Source organism: Neodiprion virginianus, chromosome 2 (genome assembly GCF_021901495.1).
Source record: "Neodiprion virginianus isolate iyNeoVirg1 chromosome 2, iyNeoVirg1.1, whole genome shotgun sequence".
Lineage (NCBI taxonomy): Eukaryota > Metazoa > Arthropoda > Insecta > Hymenoptera > Diprionidae > Neodiprion > Neodiprion virginianus.
In genome coordinates this window covers 26896972-26912352 of record NC_060878.1, presented here as the reverse complement: position 1 = coordinate 26912352, position 15381 = coordinate 26896972, and the positions used below count along the sequence as shown (strand labels likewise).

At 37.7% G+C, this 15381-nt stretch overlaps 1 protein-coding gene across 5 annotated transcripts in view; it reads left to right on the top strand.

Annotated features, from left to right (window-relative positions):
- LOC124299143 (cysteine-rich venom protein DIS1-like) overlaps positions 1 to 15381 on the top strand; it is an 87339-nt gene that overhangs the window by 67194 nt on the left and 4764 nt on the right. For 3 of the 5 annotated variants that reach the window (XM_046752131.1, XM_046752129.1, XM_046752130.1), the window contains 4 exons: positions 5000 to 5121; positions 5715 to 5851; positions 8521 to 8666; positions 13477 to 13683. In XM_046752131.1, the coding sequence (XP_046608087.1) occupies positions 5040 to 5121; positions 5715 to 5851; positions 8521 to 8666; positions 13477 to 13683 (572 nt within the window). In that variant the 5' untranslated portion in view covers positions 5000 to 5039. The remainder of the gene's footprint in view (positions 1 to 4999; positions 5122 to 5714; positions 5852 to 8520; positions 8667 to 13476; positions 13684 to 15381) is intronic. The other 2 variants (XM_046752134.1, XM_046752133.1) reach the window with 1 other exon arrangement.

Here is a 15381-nt window from a genome sequence, read left to right as displayed (position 1 = left end):
ATTATTTGACATAATTGGGAGTAATGGTAAATAATTCGAAGATATCTGATGTAGCGTTGATTTTTAATCTTTTTCATCCGTTTGAAATTTACCGAAATTGTAGCAATATTTCGGAATTAGGTGGCGCTTGAGGCGATAGTCTTTTTTCAGCAAATTCTTACTTGAAAGAATTGTAATGTAGGAAATTATGCCTCGCGTATAGATTTGAAATCAAACTTGGAGCTTGAATTGTCGGAAAAATTCTTCTTCGCGATTGAAATAAAAATTTTTATTCAAATTTAGACTTCGGTGACGTTGATTATTTGCGTTTTGAAAAGAACTTGACAGAATTACGAAAACTAAAATCAGGAAGAATCAATCTTCTTGATAAATTTGATTAAACATCAAAATCGAATTTCAACCGTTTTCAGATGGCTCTTCACAGTTTTATCAAAATAACAATTCGAACGAAAACCTGAATTCAACTTCAGACACTAAATTTCTGAAAAATCTTTCATTCGACTCACAATTCAAATTCGGGCATCGTTTTCGAATTCCTCAATACTTCGAACGGATCGCAATAAAACCATTTTCGAAAACTGACCACCCAATCTAAAAAAATAAAAACTCAACTTCAAACTTATCAAAGTTCAAATTCAGGTACCACAGGACGCCTCGAATTACCCGGCATGTGAAACGAGGCCTAAATCACGTGACGGGTACAATTTTCCGCAACTCTTGCAGGGCAATATCAGGCAATACCTAATCCGGAAATGAAGTAAGCTTGCTGGAAATTGAGAATAAGGGAAGCCGTGGGTGGTTCAGATTCGCCGATAGGGGATATGGGTTCTCCGTATAGCGTGGGATCAGTCCGTGGTCCGTGATATAATTCGGAGGAAAGGTGCGGGCATTCGCCTCCAATAACAATGGGGCTAACCGGCCAATACCCTCCCCTAATGCCTCCCCGTTATCTTAGCAATCTCGCATAGGCAGCTATCTGTCCCTTTTCCGAAACCCCCGACGCCCTACGTCATATCCGACAATCGAATATCCCCGGGTTGCGACAGCCGCCGAGAGCCACCCTTTGAATCTTGGCCGTTGAAATCGTTCAACCCTTTTCAATTCCCCATTGAAGACAGACCCCCTCGACTGGAGCGACTATTTTCTCACTCGCTTGGTTTATTGTTGTACTACCGAAGTTGGAATCGTCTTCGAGGGATTTTTTTTCAACCGAAGAACACAGCGTCGCCCCTTCTTTGATAGCCGGAGCACGACCCTTCGTGACAAATAGCGCGACTGGCTTTCGCTCTTTTAGTTTATAGCTGTATTATTGAACGGGCGAACGGGAATCGAGCATCTCTTGTTCCGGAAAAATTTAACCCATTGATTCGATGCGATAGTGGAATTGATTTCGACAATGTCGAATGTTTCGACAATATCCGTAATCGAATCGATGCCCCAGTTTTTCAGCTCATTGCCAACTTCGTTAAGACTCAATTACGGCTAGCGGATTTCATCATTTTTGAAATATGTAGTTTGGACTTGATAATATCATCTTTGGAACGATGACCAAAAGTTTATCGAATTTTGCAAATGTCACGACGATTCGAGACGTAAATCTTTCCAGAATATTTGGTGAAACTGGACGGCCGAGTGCGCATGTGTCAACATAGACAAGAGCGAATGCAGACCAGCATGCGCAGCGAATTGTTGCCAACCTAACGTCCAACTAGCGGTCAGTAATTATGAGACGGCTAATTTTTTGGACGATTCGGCTACGTTGGTAATGCAGATTCAGCCGTTAGCGACCGGTCAGCGATGGTACTGCAGGATGAATCTGCACTGCCGACGTGACTGAATTGTCCAATGAAAAATTCAAATGCATTTAAATCGAGCTTCGTTCCCACAACTTTTTTTTATGCCAAACAAAGTAACAGAAAGCATTATTATTGCTAATAACGTCAACTATTTCACTCTGTGACACGTTTTGCGGTGTTCATGTAATCTCAAGAATGACGCAAACCGATTTACTTCAGATTTGGAGAAAGTATTGTTATATGGTTAAGCCTCTTTCCCACGACTTGTATTTTTTTTTTTTAATTGGCATCCTTTGTACGTCTTAATAAGTTGAAGAAAGTCGTAAATTTGTGACAAAAACCGGATTTCATCTTCAAATGACCAACGCTTGGTAGGAGAAAAATTTTGGATCATGGAAGAAAGCGCCGACTATCCGAAAATACTGTTTCCACATTTGGAATGAATTCATTTGAACCGCTTTGCGAATACCTAGGGCGACGTGAAATATGTTACCGAGTAAGACGCATGACGTTATTGTCAATTATAGCAATGTTTTTTGTTACTTGATTCCGATATTAAAAAAAAGACGTTAACGCAGCTCGATTTCTTTGTTTTTCTTACAAAGAAACCCTAATCGAATGAGTGATCGCCTGTCTAAATATGAATTCGTAAAAACAGTTACTTCTTCAGCCGTCTATTCGTATCCACACGCTTGATTGTACAAAATTTCGAAAAATCCAAAAATCGTTCCAGAATCTCTGCAAACGCTTGAAATAGGTCCATCCATATCGTGCAGCCAGTGCGTAAAAACCGAATTTTACGCGCAGTATCGCAAGAATAAACAAACTTCCAAAGTTTATTTTCCATTTTTCCACTACTTTTATCAGTAGTTCGAGTTAAAGATTTCGGTGGTTTACCAAAAAAACTCAATTGTTTCGGTTAACGAATCAGTTGTAAACCTTCGAAACGGAATTAACAACAGAAATAATAATAATAATAATAAGAATTATAAAACAATTCAAGGATCAGGGTACGAATGTCGTACGCAATCCCTTCGCGGTCGTATAAAGGGTACTCACCACAACCGGTATTTCGAACGCTGTAGCTTTCGCTTTTCGTCTACCTTATATATAACATCTTCGCAGGATGGGCCTATCGGCTATCGCGGTCCCATTATTACAAGAACGAGCCTCGCGTTAGTCGAGCACCGCGATTTGGTCGGTCGTAAGGGAATATTGGAAAAAGCTTGATATATGCGGGATATCGAAGGTGCGGGGAGGCCGAGCAAGAAACGCGTGTCCGATGGGTTGGGACCCCCGAGTTTGGTGTGGTATCGACTAGCTATCGACGCCCCCGAAAGGATTTACATCATTACCATAGCTCCATCTGTGCCCTTGCCCTCGCAGCCCGTTTCTAGCCCCGGAAATACCTCTCAGGCCTTATCGCAGACTTTTTTTTCTCAATTTCCTGATGCGCTTTTAAGGACGGTGTATCGCCTTCGAAACCGACTGGGAATACGTTCGGTTTTGCAATAAATATCACGCGAGCGATATATCAGTGCACGTGTGATGTGCGATATGATTCATTGTCGTGTGAGTCTCGTAAGTGATCAAGATGGAATAAATATTCCACAGGAAAAACTGAGACTGTGATTTCTCAGCGAAAACGTTTCTCTCATGGCTTCCGAGTTACAGAGCTGCGAAGCTGACCAATAGGCAATAAGGATGTTTAGCCGAGGAATCTTAGCATGAATTTTGGTGATTATGCAGAGCGAATTTCTGACAACTGCACGGTACGTCTTAAATTTAGATTACAGTTCGTTGCTATGTATCTAACCTCAAAAATTTTGACAGTTGTCAGTGGCATATGTGCTCAATCCACAATTGTCGAAATTTTTGAGGTTAGAGACAGTTGGTGATCCTGGTAAACAGTAGTCCTCAAATTTTAGCGCATGCGCATTAAGAGGGAACTGTGGTGAAATTGTGACAATAGCGAGTTTTTCGTTCTCGAAATGACTAAAAAAGATGTGATCAAAAATTCCGTTAAACAAGGTTTAAACTGCGGTAATGTATGCTCTGAAAAAAAATTTCAATCCACTGTGACGAAAGTGTATGCGTAAGAAATTTTTACAGCGAAGCGCTAGAAATTTTCTACCAAACTTTAAATCTGGTTGGAAGTACTTTTTGATCACACGTTTTTTAGTCATTTCAGAAACGAAAAATTCGGTGTTACCTTACCATAAATTTTAACAAACGACGGACCATGCGGTCGTTCGGAATTCACTCTGTATCCCTCTACTAAACCAGTTATTTTTGTTCGCATAGCTAGCTTTGCGAAGGAAAGCGTGTTGAATTAAACAAAAGTAATGAAACTTCGAACATTCATATCTCGATATAAATTTTTTACAAACGAAAACCGTTGGAGCGCGAATCAAATTCGCAATTTTTACTCTCTGTTTCTTTTCAAAATTCGCGCCTTAGATTGACAATGTAATATCAATGACAAGATATTCCTAAAACATTTCAAACAATTTCAGAACTGTAGAAAAAGTATCAATTGGGTAAGGTTATGTGACCTGCATACCAATGAAACCTTCGTAAGAAAGTCCTCTCTGTTCGTAACCTTTCTTACCTCGAAATCAGATCCTGTTTTTTTCGTTGATTGGCTGTTCTTCGCACTAACTAACAACTCAACTGCTCACTGCAACACTTTCCGAATGTTTTGACTGCAAGTCTTGCTCTCGCTGCATTAAATTGACCGGGTCGTTTCAATTCCGTAGTCCAACAGCCCTGTTATAAACAATTTGACGATCTATTCGTACAAAGTGGTGAATATCATGAAATTTAAGAGAGTCTGAGACTAAACTGCTATTATAAAAATTCTGCTGCACCGATACTATCGAGTTATGGATGTTGGAAGTTGATGAATGAGGGAACTGCCACACACCTCCTTGAAAATGACGTGCTAGTATCCTATCGGTCAAGTTCAAACCTCTGTAACTCAGAAGCTACAAGTTCTGGGAATTTTTCCAATTTTCACAGGGAATGTGTAAAAATTGATATTCCCAGATTTGAACAAGAAGCGTGAAATCTTGGTGTGTTTGGACGATCGGAGATGCTCCACCATCCGCCAGTCATTCGTGTCCTATCCCATATTTTAGGAACAATCGAATAAATCGGACACTCCAATTTTGAAACTAAGAGGTGTTTCTTTTGTTTTTCAGAATTCCAGGTGATCGCTCGGGAAAGGATACGTCCAGAAGCATGAGGTGGATATGGATGTGGATTGCGGTAGCGGCCACCCTTCCAGCCGCTACGCCGTGGAGGACGGACCGTAGTAAGCCATGTACAGTATCCCTAACTAACCCACTAACAACACTACCAGCCAACTAGACTCGGTGGTGATTAATCTTCGAACTCCGGTGTAACAGTTTCATTACCGGATTGTCTCGGTGTGCACATTACCCGTACAGCCTCGCCACGAATTCTCGCTGACTTTGGAGCAAGATTAACATGACCGAAACTCGATACGTTGCACACTCTGGTGAAAATTGTCTTTGAAACGGATCGCTAAGTGCTTTGAAAAATGACAAGTAGCCGATTGGATTCAAAGTTTTCGCGATTATTGACGTAAAATGGAATCAAAGAGGCAAAACCTTCCAAACTTTTCTTTTTACGGTTTTCGTATTCTTACCGTAAATTTCATTTCAGTACAAATAACGATTCTTCTTCGGGATAAAATGTTTTTCGCGGCCGATTTAACGACGAATGTCTTTCGACACAGCCGTCCATCGATGAGAAAGTAGTTTTCAATTCGTAATTATCGGTGAAATTCTTGCAACTGCTTAATCGCCGAAGAGTGAAGTTTGTGAATAGTCCACTTATGTATCAGTTTACCAAGTTGTTTTGTTTTTTGACTTCGTATTCTTCGTTGTGCAGGGCCAAAGTTATACGGGGACAGAATACCAACGAAAGTTCTCATACCATCGACGAAGAAAGTTCAGAAGAAGATAGTCCTCTACCACAACTTTTTCAGGACCCACGTAACTCCAACGGCGGCGAACATGCTCGCCATGGTAAGTCCGAAGTGGTGGTCGATTAGGAGCTTTAACGAATCACCGTAATTAGTAATGCATGCTTTTAGTTCTTTTCAAATAGACTCATTGTTCGCCTACCTTATTGTACACATATTGTAACCCACGCACGAGAGAGGGAAAAGCACTCAGCACTCGGAACGCGTGCGGAAACCATTTGTATAAACTGTTGTCTTTGGCCGACGTTACCTACTTGCTTTCATCTTTTATTCATACTTTATTACCCAAGCTGTTATCATTCATGTTATAACACAGTTATCCGTTACGGGTTCATGGTCTCTGAGTACAATCTTCCGTCAAGCGAACTATTTTATTGGACTTTGAAAATCCGATGTCCAGCTTAAGGCGTGGAGTGAAAAACGTCTTTCATCGAATTCGAAATTGATCGTTCCTTCCGTCGCGTGAAATTTATGAAAACATGAATATACGCGGGTTTTATCGCATGACTTTCGTCTCAAAGCAGAGTTCGTTTTTCGCTCATAACTGAAAGACTGGTTAAAATTAAGAAAGAAAAAATTCTCTAGGAAGATGATTTTCAAAATCTAATCGTAAAAGCTCGCTCTCGAAATTTTTCTATTCGAATGACACGTGCAAGATGTCAGCTTTTCGAAAAATTTTTACCACATAACTGCACTTAATTAAATAGACTTCAACCTTGAAAATGTTTCATACAGCGAATTAAATTCTCTACAAAAGTGTGGTTTTAATTTCGATTTCGAACTCGATACTTCAGTGACTAAGGAATTTGAAGATGGGCTTGACTTTCGAGTCGACGTCTGTAACTTTTGAACTGTTTGAGCTTCGGGTTTCGCTCGGCGGACACTTTTCTAGAGAATTTAAATTTCTACAAAGTGCTTTCAGAGTCAAGTCTGTCTCATTGAATTCGGGTGAGTGCTAACAATTTAGAAAAAACGTGACATTTTTCCCGTGTTATTCGAATGAGAAAACTTCGAATTCCAAAAGCGACAATCTTTGAAATCGTCTTCAACAACAGATATCTTTCTGTCAGGATTCACTTTCTGCTATTTAAAACAAATTTTTCAGGGGTAAGCGAAGAAATTGCTGCTTTTAAACAAGGGGAAATTGGGTATCAAATTTTTTTGAACAAAAATTGAATTATAATATGTATCCAAAGTAAGTTTTGGAAATTTTCAATAGGCCTAAATCATTTGTAAAAAAATTTGAAACAGTTTCGGGTCGAAATAAAAATGAGAAAAAAATTTGCCGCTTTTCATTGTTACCGTATATAAGGCACATAAAAATGTTTTTGTTATCGACAACCCGGCAACATCGTTACCATGCACTATGCGCCTGAATGTTTGTACTTTATGCGAGTATACTTGCACGTACGCGGAATACGATACGATATATTTCCGTAAAATATTCGCGAATAAATCGGTGCGCCGGGGTCGGTCGTTCATTTTAATGCCCGGGAACCCTTACGACTCGTGTGCGTGAGAAAAAAGTAGGCTGCTTCGAATAAAACATTCTCTTAAACATCCACGTGGTTGGTAAATATTGATAATAAACGCGCAGCAATTTAACGGAGGTGAAAATTCTAAAGGGAATATTTGCGGTTGAAAATTTTCAATAAAAACCATTATCACAATTTTCTCTTCCTTTGTTTCCGTATAATATCTAATTCTGCTTGATCCGTGTCTCCGAAACTTTTGCGGCATTTCGTTGAAATAATTCAGCCAAAGGACTTTTAAAGCCGGGGGAATGGTTGAAAAAAGTTTTGAAAATCGTTTATACTCGTTTTAAATCTCTCTAAAATCCCCAGCGATCATTCCGCGGGCTTCGGCTTGCCCGTTCGCGGCTCAGGACTCTGGTAAACTGCCCTTCGAAGGTCTTTGATGGCCGTGGGCAACGGGGTGAATCGAAGCCCCATACGAACGACTGAGCTGCTCACTCGCCATATATAATACCGCGAAATTCCCTTCGGCTCAACCGGAAAATTTCGCGCACATGATACCGAAGTGTGCGCGTTTCTTTGCGTATAATACGCGGTGCTTTTCCCTCCGACAAAATTCCCAACTCGATATATCCCATTAAAAACCGGCGAGTCAGCTCGCGCATGAATTATCTTTTCGCATATGTTGTAGATTTCGTAACGTCTTTTTTCGAGAGGTTTTTTTTTCCCCTAAATTTACGGTCATGCATGAATCAGGTGGAAATTTTTTTTTTTTTCTTCTTGATTATTATCAACGCGACAACGAACAAAGATCTCATCAAATTTCTAATACCCGTTGAACTTTCTACAAAATATGTACGTAAATTTATAAAAATTCCAGGGGATTCCATGAAAAGTTCTTTAAATCCCGTAGGATTCCGATAACGATGATCGAATTCCCATGGAATCCCCATAGAAGAACGCAATATCGAGTCTTTGAACACGTTCAGAGTTTCGAAAGCTCTAGAACTTCGATGGGAATCGTTTATAGATATTTTTAGGCTCCCATGGAATCTCTCGTCTCCTGGGAAAGCCTCGTTAAGTATAATTAACTGGCGCATGGCGTGTTGGATCGCGGTGAGCGCGATGATAATATGATGAATTATAATAGAGATAAGAAAATAATGAACTATAATATCGGGAAAAAATGACGAGCAATTTTTTTTCACTTCCTATTCCTTTGTTCTCTTTGTTGCAGAAATGGCACAGGGGAGCCGCGAGGGCTGCTCAACGATGGGCCGAAAGCTGCCTAGCCCTGACCCATGACAACGCAACCGGGCTTCACATCGACGCTTTCGGTACCTGTGGACAAAACATCTTCATCTCGACTGCGCAAGTCCCATGGTAAGGTGCACGAGTATTGTCCGCTAATGGAATGCTTAGGAATCAAGCTGCGGAGATGTCGGAAAAATTCGGTGACCGACCTTTAATGACTACCGTAACGATAACCCTTACAAGGATAAGATGTTGCAAACAACCGAAACCATTGATAACCCAAGGCAAAAATAACCCATGATAAACATAACCCGTTGATACGAAGATATCCTGTTATTGATAATCCAGACAAAAATAACTCATGATGACCATAACCCATACAAAAATGACCTGTCATAAACAACCCAAACAAAAATAACTTGCGGTTAATAACGACGCTAGTAAAAATAACCCAAGGCAAAAATGAATCGTGACAAACACAACCCATACAAAAATAACCCATAAGCGGATAACCTGTCATTTATAGCCCAAGACAAACATGACCCATACAAAAATAACCTGTCATAAAGAATCCAAACAAAAATAACCTGCAATTGATAACGCAAACAAAAATAACGCAAAAATGAATCGTGACAAACATAAACCATATAAAAATAACCGATACGAAAATAACCTGTTCTTGATAATCCAAACAAAAATAACCCACGAGGACCATAACCCATAGAAAAATAACCTGTCATAAAGAATCCAAACGAAAATAACCTGCCATTAATAACGCAAACAAAAATAACCCAAGGCAAAAACGAATCGTGACAAAAATAACCCATACAAAAATAACCTGTCATTAATAACCCATGAAAAAAATTGACAAAACATTGAATTAGTATATCGAAGTAAGTTAAATTAAATTTCAAATGTGTTACTTTTGTCGTGAACTGTTTCTGCTTGGGTTTTCATTTCCGCATTATTTAGTCCCACTACCCGGGAATTCTATACCATATTCGTAGCACGTGTCCGTTTCAGGGTGAATTCTTAATTTCGGTTCGGAGGAATTTTCATCGTGTAATCGACACAAGTTGTGCAAGATTGTTCGAAAATAATTAACTTTAAAATTTTAACCTCCTACGTCGATATAATATTTATTATTGGTTTAACATAATATTCTGTATTGAAAAAAGTTTGGCAAACACCGTTTAGAAAATGGAAATAATTAATCGCAAATCATTTGAATATTTCCGTGAGAAAAATTTTGATTTTTATAAACATTTTCTTTCTATCCTTCAGTTTGATCCAATTTTCAATTTTCACAAGAGATTGTAGGAGTCAACAATTCTATAAAGCTCAAATTTTTGCCTAACTTCATCGAATTTCAACATTTCAAGTACAGATGATCGTGATGTAGTTTGTAAAAATAAATGTGACGATTGGATTACTGAGTATTTACAAATTTTTTGTACATAGTATGAAACGAGAAGGAATGAAAACGTTCCTTCATTTCTTATGAGTTGATAATTTTTTAAGTTCCTGTAAAAAATTCAACTAAACACTAAAGATGGATTACAGACAATTTGAGAGTCAAACTTTTTGCTTCGTCTAGAGTTTGATTCTATGCAGTGAAATCGGATGATCAGTATTTAAAAGGTTGCAAGGTTCAAGTGCAAGAGTCACATAATCAGCAATAAATTCTGAAAAATCCTGACATGGTAAAAAACAATGTTACGTAAATTGTATGAAAATCGAATCAGCACCGAGAATTTTGTCCGGTATATCAGATTTCTAGATTCTTCCGCTTAAAACCTTTCAAGTTAAGTGAAAAGTGCCTACCAGCCCGTTTCCAAATGTACTTTGCGGGTTTTGTTTTTCCCGCAAAGAGTCCGGGAAATCCAGAAAATAATATTAGAGCTGATGTAATTCCAGGGTCTTTTAAGCACGCGACGAAGTCCTGCAAATTCTGAACCGAGAGTGTAAGGACTACCTTGTGATCCTGGCTTGGTTATGTGCTACATAAACCGCGATTTGTCAGGTAGATACAGAGGGGGATAATTCGTCGTATTGTTGTTCCAAATCCCCGGGCAAAGCCACCTGTTGACGGGGGCTGTACGAAGACCTTGTCATTCCTCGTCCTAGTCTCTCAGGCTGATCCGCCCGACTACGTTTAATTTGGGATTTATGAAAGAGGACGCGAAGCCTTTGCTCCTTGGAATAAAATGGGCAAGGGTCAGGGAGTGGAGTAGCCGTATTACGAAAGGGCAAAAATATCGAATTTTCAAAGAGTCAAGAATTTAATTTAACAGAATTTCGATATTTAGAAGGTTGAAACGTAGCCAAGTATGTGAAGCCAAACGTGAACTCGTATATAGTGTTGGTGGAAATGAAGGAAGATTAGAAAGTAACAAGATTACAATACCGATTTTGCAACATCGCGAAAAAAGGTTTTATAGAATTTTAAAATGCAAGAAGTCGAAACGTACAAATATAGAATACAGAGAATTTCATCAGAATTTTCACGAGTCTATATTTTGGATTCTTACACACATTTAGACCTTCTTTTTCCACTCCGGTTTCTATGCTTTGACTTTCAAAATTTTCAAACACTACGACAAACAGATCTTTGCGTTTTTAGAAACTCAATGTTACGATCCTTTCATTTTCTACCGCTTCACAGTTTGGTTTCCTTCGAAAATATTTTTAAAAATATTTCTGGACTTGCAACTAATGATCTGTTACGAAATATACCAACAATGGTGAAAAAAAATTTATCAGCAATGTTTCATCGTATTTTCAACGATATTAACTTGAAAATCACACAGTTAAAAATAGTCGGAAATCAGCTTTCAGATTGACAGGTATACAGAATCAAAATCGATTTAATTTCTGTCGATTTGAAATTTTTTTTATTAACATAGTGAATCTTCTCTCACCATAAATCCCGTTAATTTGTGTTAATTTGTGTTAATTTGTACAACGAAGGATCTTTTATTAAATCATGATCATCGATCATAGTAATAAAATAAATCCGGAAATTGTCATAAGTGACCAAAGTGTCGTCTGTTTTCATAAAACGGATGGCAAAATTCACGATCATTTGTATTTTATAATATAAAATAACGACGAGTAGAAATATCCTTCCCAATTAAGTTTAACAGTATTTAATCTCTGTATTAAAAATGGATTCATAATCTGGTATTCGTATGATTACTAAATAAAATTGTTCAAATAAAAATTTCAAGTTTGCGCTTCCATTAGAGAAATCAAGTTGAAATTAGGACATTACGTTTACAGTAAATCTCGAAAATGAGACGAAGACTGGAAATCCTTTCTCTCATGGTTTAATTTGAAAAAGCACATTCTACTTTCCTCGTGTTACATTTACTAAAAACAAAGTTGAGTCACGTATCGTATCCATTTTAAATTCCGGTAAATATAACTATTAATTAGCAGGATGATCGTATTATTTTGTCAACACTGCAAGTCAATATTTTCCTTAATTACAATCTTCCGGAATCAAAGAGGGTGTTTATACTTTAGCAAAGTTTCGATACCTCGAGGTATCAGTGATGCGGCAGCAGCTCACGTAAATTCGTAACACTTTAATTAATCGGAGAATTATTAATATCAGATAATTAGGTCTTCGGAGACGCGAACAACGTGTTGGTAATTTTTTATTCTCAAAAAGAAAAACAAACCCGTTTACGCAGGCCGTCGGTACAGGCTTGCAGAAAGGGTGGAGAAGATTAATCGCCCGTGTACGTGCTAATTAAACTAGCAATAATGACAACGACAATGATAATAATAATGGTAATATATTGATTATAACAATCAACAACGCCCTCGCAATTATGGCTCTTCTGTCGTCCGTTTGTCACTTCTGTATATTTCTTTCTCCATGTCGCTTTGTATTTCCTAATCAATATCAAGGGATCGCAAGAGGCGTAACAAAAAAAGTAAACAAATAAAACGACCCAATTTAAACGAGACATTGAAAATCGATAATTCACTCTAAGATCCAATTATTGTCAATCAAATGAGGTACTCCACTCTTATTTTATGCTGTATTGTTCGAATTTATACGCATTTCTTGAAATCTGTCACCGAGTTTTTCACTTCGTTTCTCACCAATTAACTTTATCACACCTTCGATGAGTGACTATGGCAAATATATTTTTAAATCTTGCCTAATCCTAACTTGTTATTTATCCGTCGAAATAATAGAGACTTTTTGGAGTTTACTAAAAATTGTATTACTGTTAGTCGAACGAATTCTTTCTAATTATTTCGTACTACTCATTATAGGTACAATATCTAATTACCGTCAAAATACTTTGAGTTAATCTGTATTTTTGCCTGTTACACTATAAAGGTAAACACTGCTACTGATGACGTTTCTTTTTAAAATACGAAAACAATTTTCTAAGTAAATGAAAAAAAGTGATAACTCTTTGCGTGCAAACTCATTAAAAATTTCGTAAAAAAATTAACTACCTCACGAATGGTCATGTTTTTTATACGATAATCATTTAGATTCTCTGCGAAGTTTATCCCGCAGATTTGTCACAGTGAATATTTTTCAGTCCCAGCGACTAACGGGGCACACATTTTTAATCAGTCCTCAGGAAAAGAGAAAGAATCAAATCTTTGGGACCGATTACGATCAGATAATAAATAGGTTGTTCTAATCGCGTTCACCACCGTTAACGCCGATAATTACATCGTTGTAGATTTTTTAAATGGGTTTTCTCAAGTTTCCTCGCTCAGAATCCGGGCCGTGATTTCATTCGTCCTTAAAATCGTGTCACGTGTCCTCCGAAAAATTTCGCACACCCTTCGCAAGATCTTGAAAGAAACTTTGGTCCGTGAAGACTCGGTCATCGAATCGCCAAAAGCTCGACTCGAAATTTTAACCGAGACGAAATATCCTCCATTGGTTTCGTTTCCGTAGGTTCTTCGCGATCAAGACGTGGTACCTGGAGAAGCAGCTGTTCAAATACGGCACCGAGGCCCAGAACGACCTCAGCCAGATAGGCCACTACACCCAGATGGTCTGGGCACCGACTCATCGAGTGGGCTGCGGGTGGGCCAAATGTACCGGAAAAACGGGGCCCGGTGGACGACCCTATTTCAGCTACGTCTGCAACTACTGTCCGGCGTGAGTTTCGCCCCATCTCGTTTCCCCCTTTCATATTATCCTGCGCGAGCGCAGGGATTGGTTATATAATTGCGAAATGGAATCAGGATCCAATGTATCGTGAAAGTGGGGAGTTAACCACTTTCGGGAATCGATGTCACATCTGAGCTGCACCATGCTAAATTTATTCAATTCGGTGATTGGAATTCGTCGAGGTCGAAGAATTTTTATACCCTATTTGTGTCCGCGAAATTTTGTAACCGAGTTATTATTCAAGCTGCGGAATATTCATTGTGAAAAATTTCATTTCTTACCGTAACTAGAAAAATTCAGTAAAAAAGGTATCGTTAAAAAAACTGTTTGAATATTGGTGGAATTAGGAAGAACGAGGTAAGCGTAACCATTTTGAAAATGAAAATAGTCAAGGACTGAGCGGTAACCGGAACTAAAAATTTCTCTCAGTGTTTTGCGATGTCTTTGGCAAGAATGAAATAAGATTTTCAATTTTCGTGGCTCTCGATTTTCGAACTAATTTTTTAATCGCACAAGTCCGTAAATTCCTTTCGTGCTACAATGACTAATTTTTTTTCAATTCCTGTGAATTTAGCTATCACAAGAAAAACAATCGAGTTTGTCGTTTTACAAAATTTACAACAATGTCTGATCTTTCGTTAGATCGTATTTTTTTTTTTTATTCGTAGTCAATGTTAGCAATCCAACAAAATATAATCACCGAAATCTATAAAATCGCATAGAAGTTTTTAGAAGTCATTCAAAAAAATTAAAAAGTGACGCGTAGTTGTAATCCAGATTACAATCACATCGAGAATAGCTCTTCGAAAAAATCACCAAAAATCACAAATCGATATTTTTTAATTAATTTCATTACGAAATAGTAATACATCGAATATTCATCGAATTATTATATTCGTGAGCTGTGTAATTATTTTTTTTTTTAATAATAAGTAATTTAACAAAATAATAAATAAAAGGTACTGCAATTATAAATGATGGCTCAAATATCGATGCTTCGTTTCAAAATGCTTCAAAACGGTTTAAAATCTGGAAGATTTCTTCAATTTCATTATACAGTAGTTCATTTTATTCAGGAGACTATTTCTTACAATTTCATGTAATGATTTTTTTTTTTTTTTTACGTTATAGGTATCATGAGATACTTGGTTTTAATAAATTTTCCCAATATTGACTATGTTCAATAATAATTAACAATGTTAAATCGACTGAAGAATCCATATCATTAAGTATTTAGAAAATAAGAATTTGAATAAAATGAACCACTGCAGAGTAAAATCGCGAGAATCTACTAAATTTCGAACTATTAGAAGCGATTCGAAATAAATCATCGATATCTCGGTTGTTCGTAGATCCAGTATTTTTATTTTTATTTTATTCTTTTTTTTTCGTTTCAAGAGATCTTTTCAGCTTACGAATATAACAATTTAAAAAATTCTTAACATCGGACTATCTCGAAGTAGAATTAATGCAAAGAATTAATTTCCAGTTAATTAACCTCCCTTAAAACTCCAGTAAAACGAAAAAAGACGGCGATTTAATTCGCGAAATCCCGACTATAGTCGACCACAATCCAGATTCAACGTTTCCAACGAATTCCACAACAGTTATAAGCTCCTTTGAAATCCGATAAAATTCCTGTAAATGTTGTAAACAACCGGTGTGCGGGAGTTTGGAAAGCGGTTA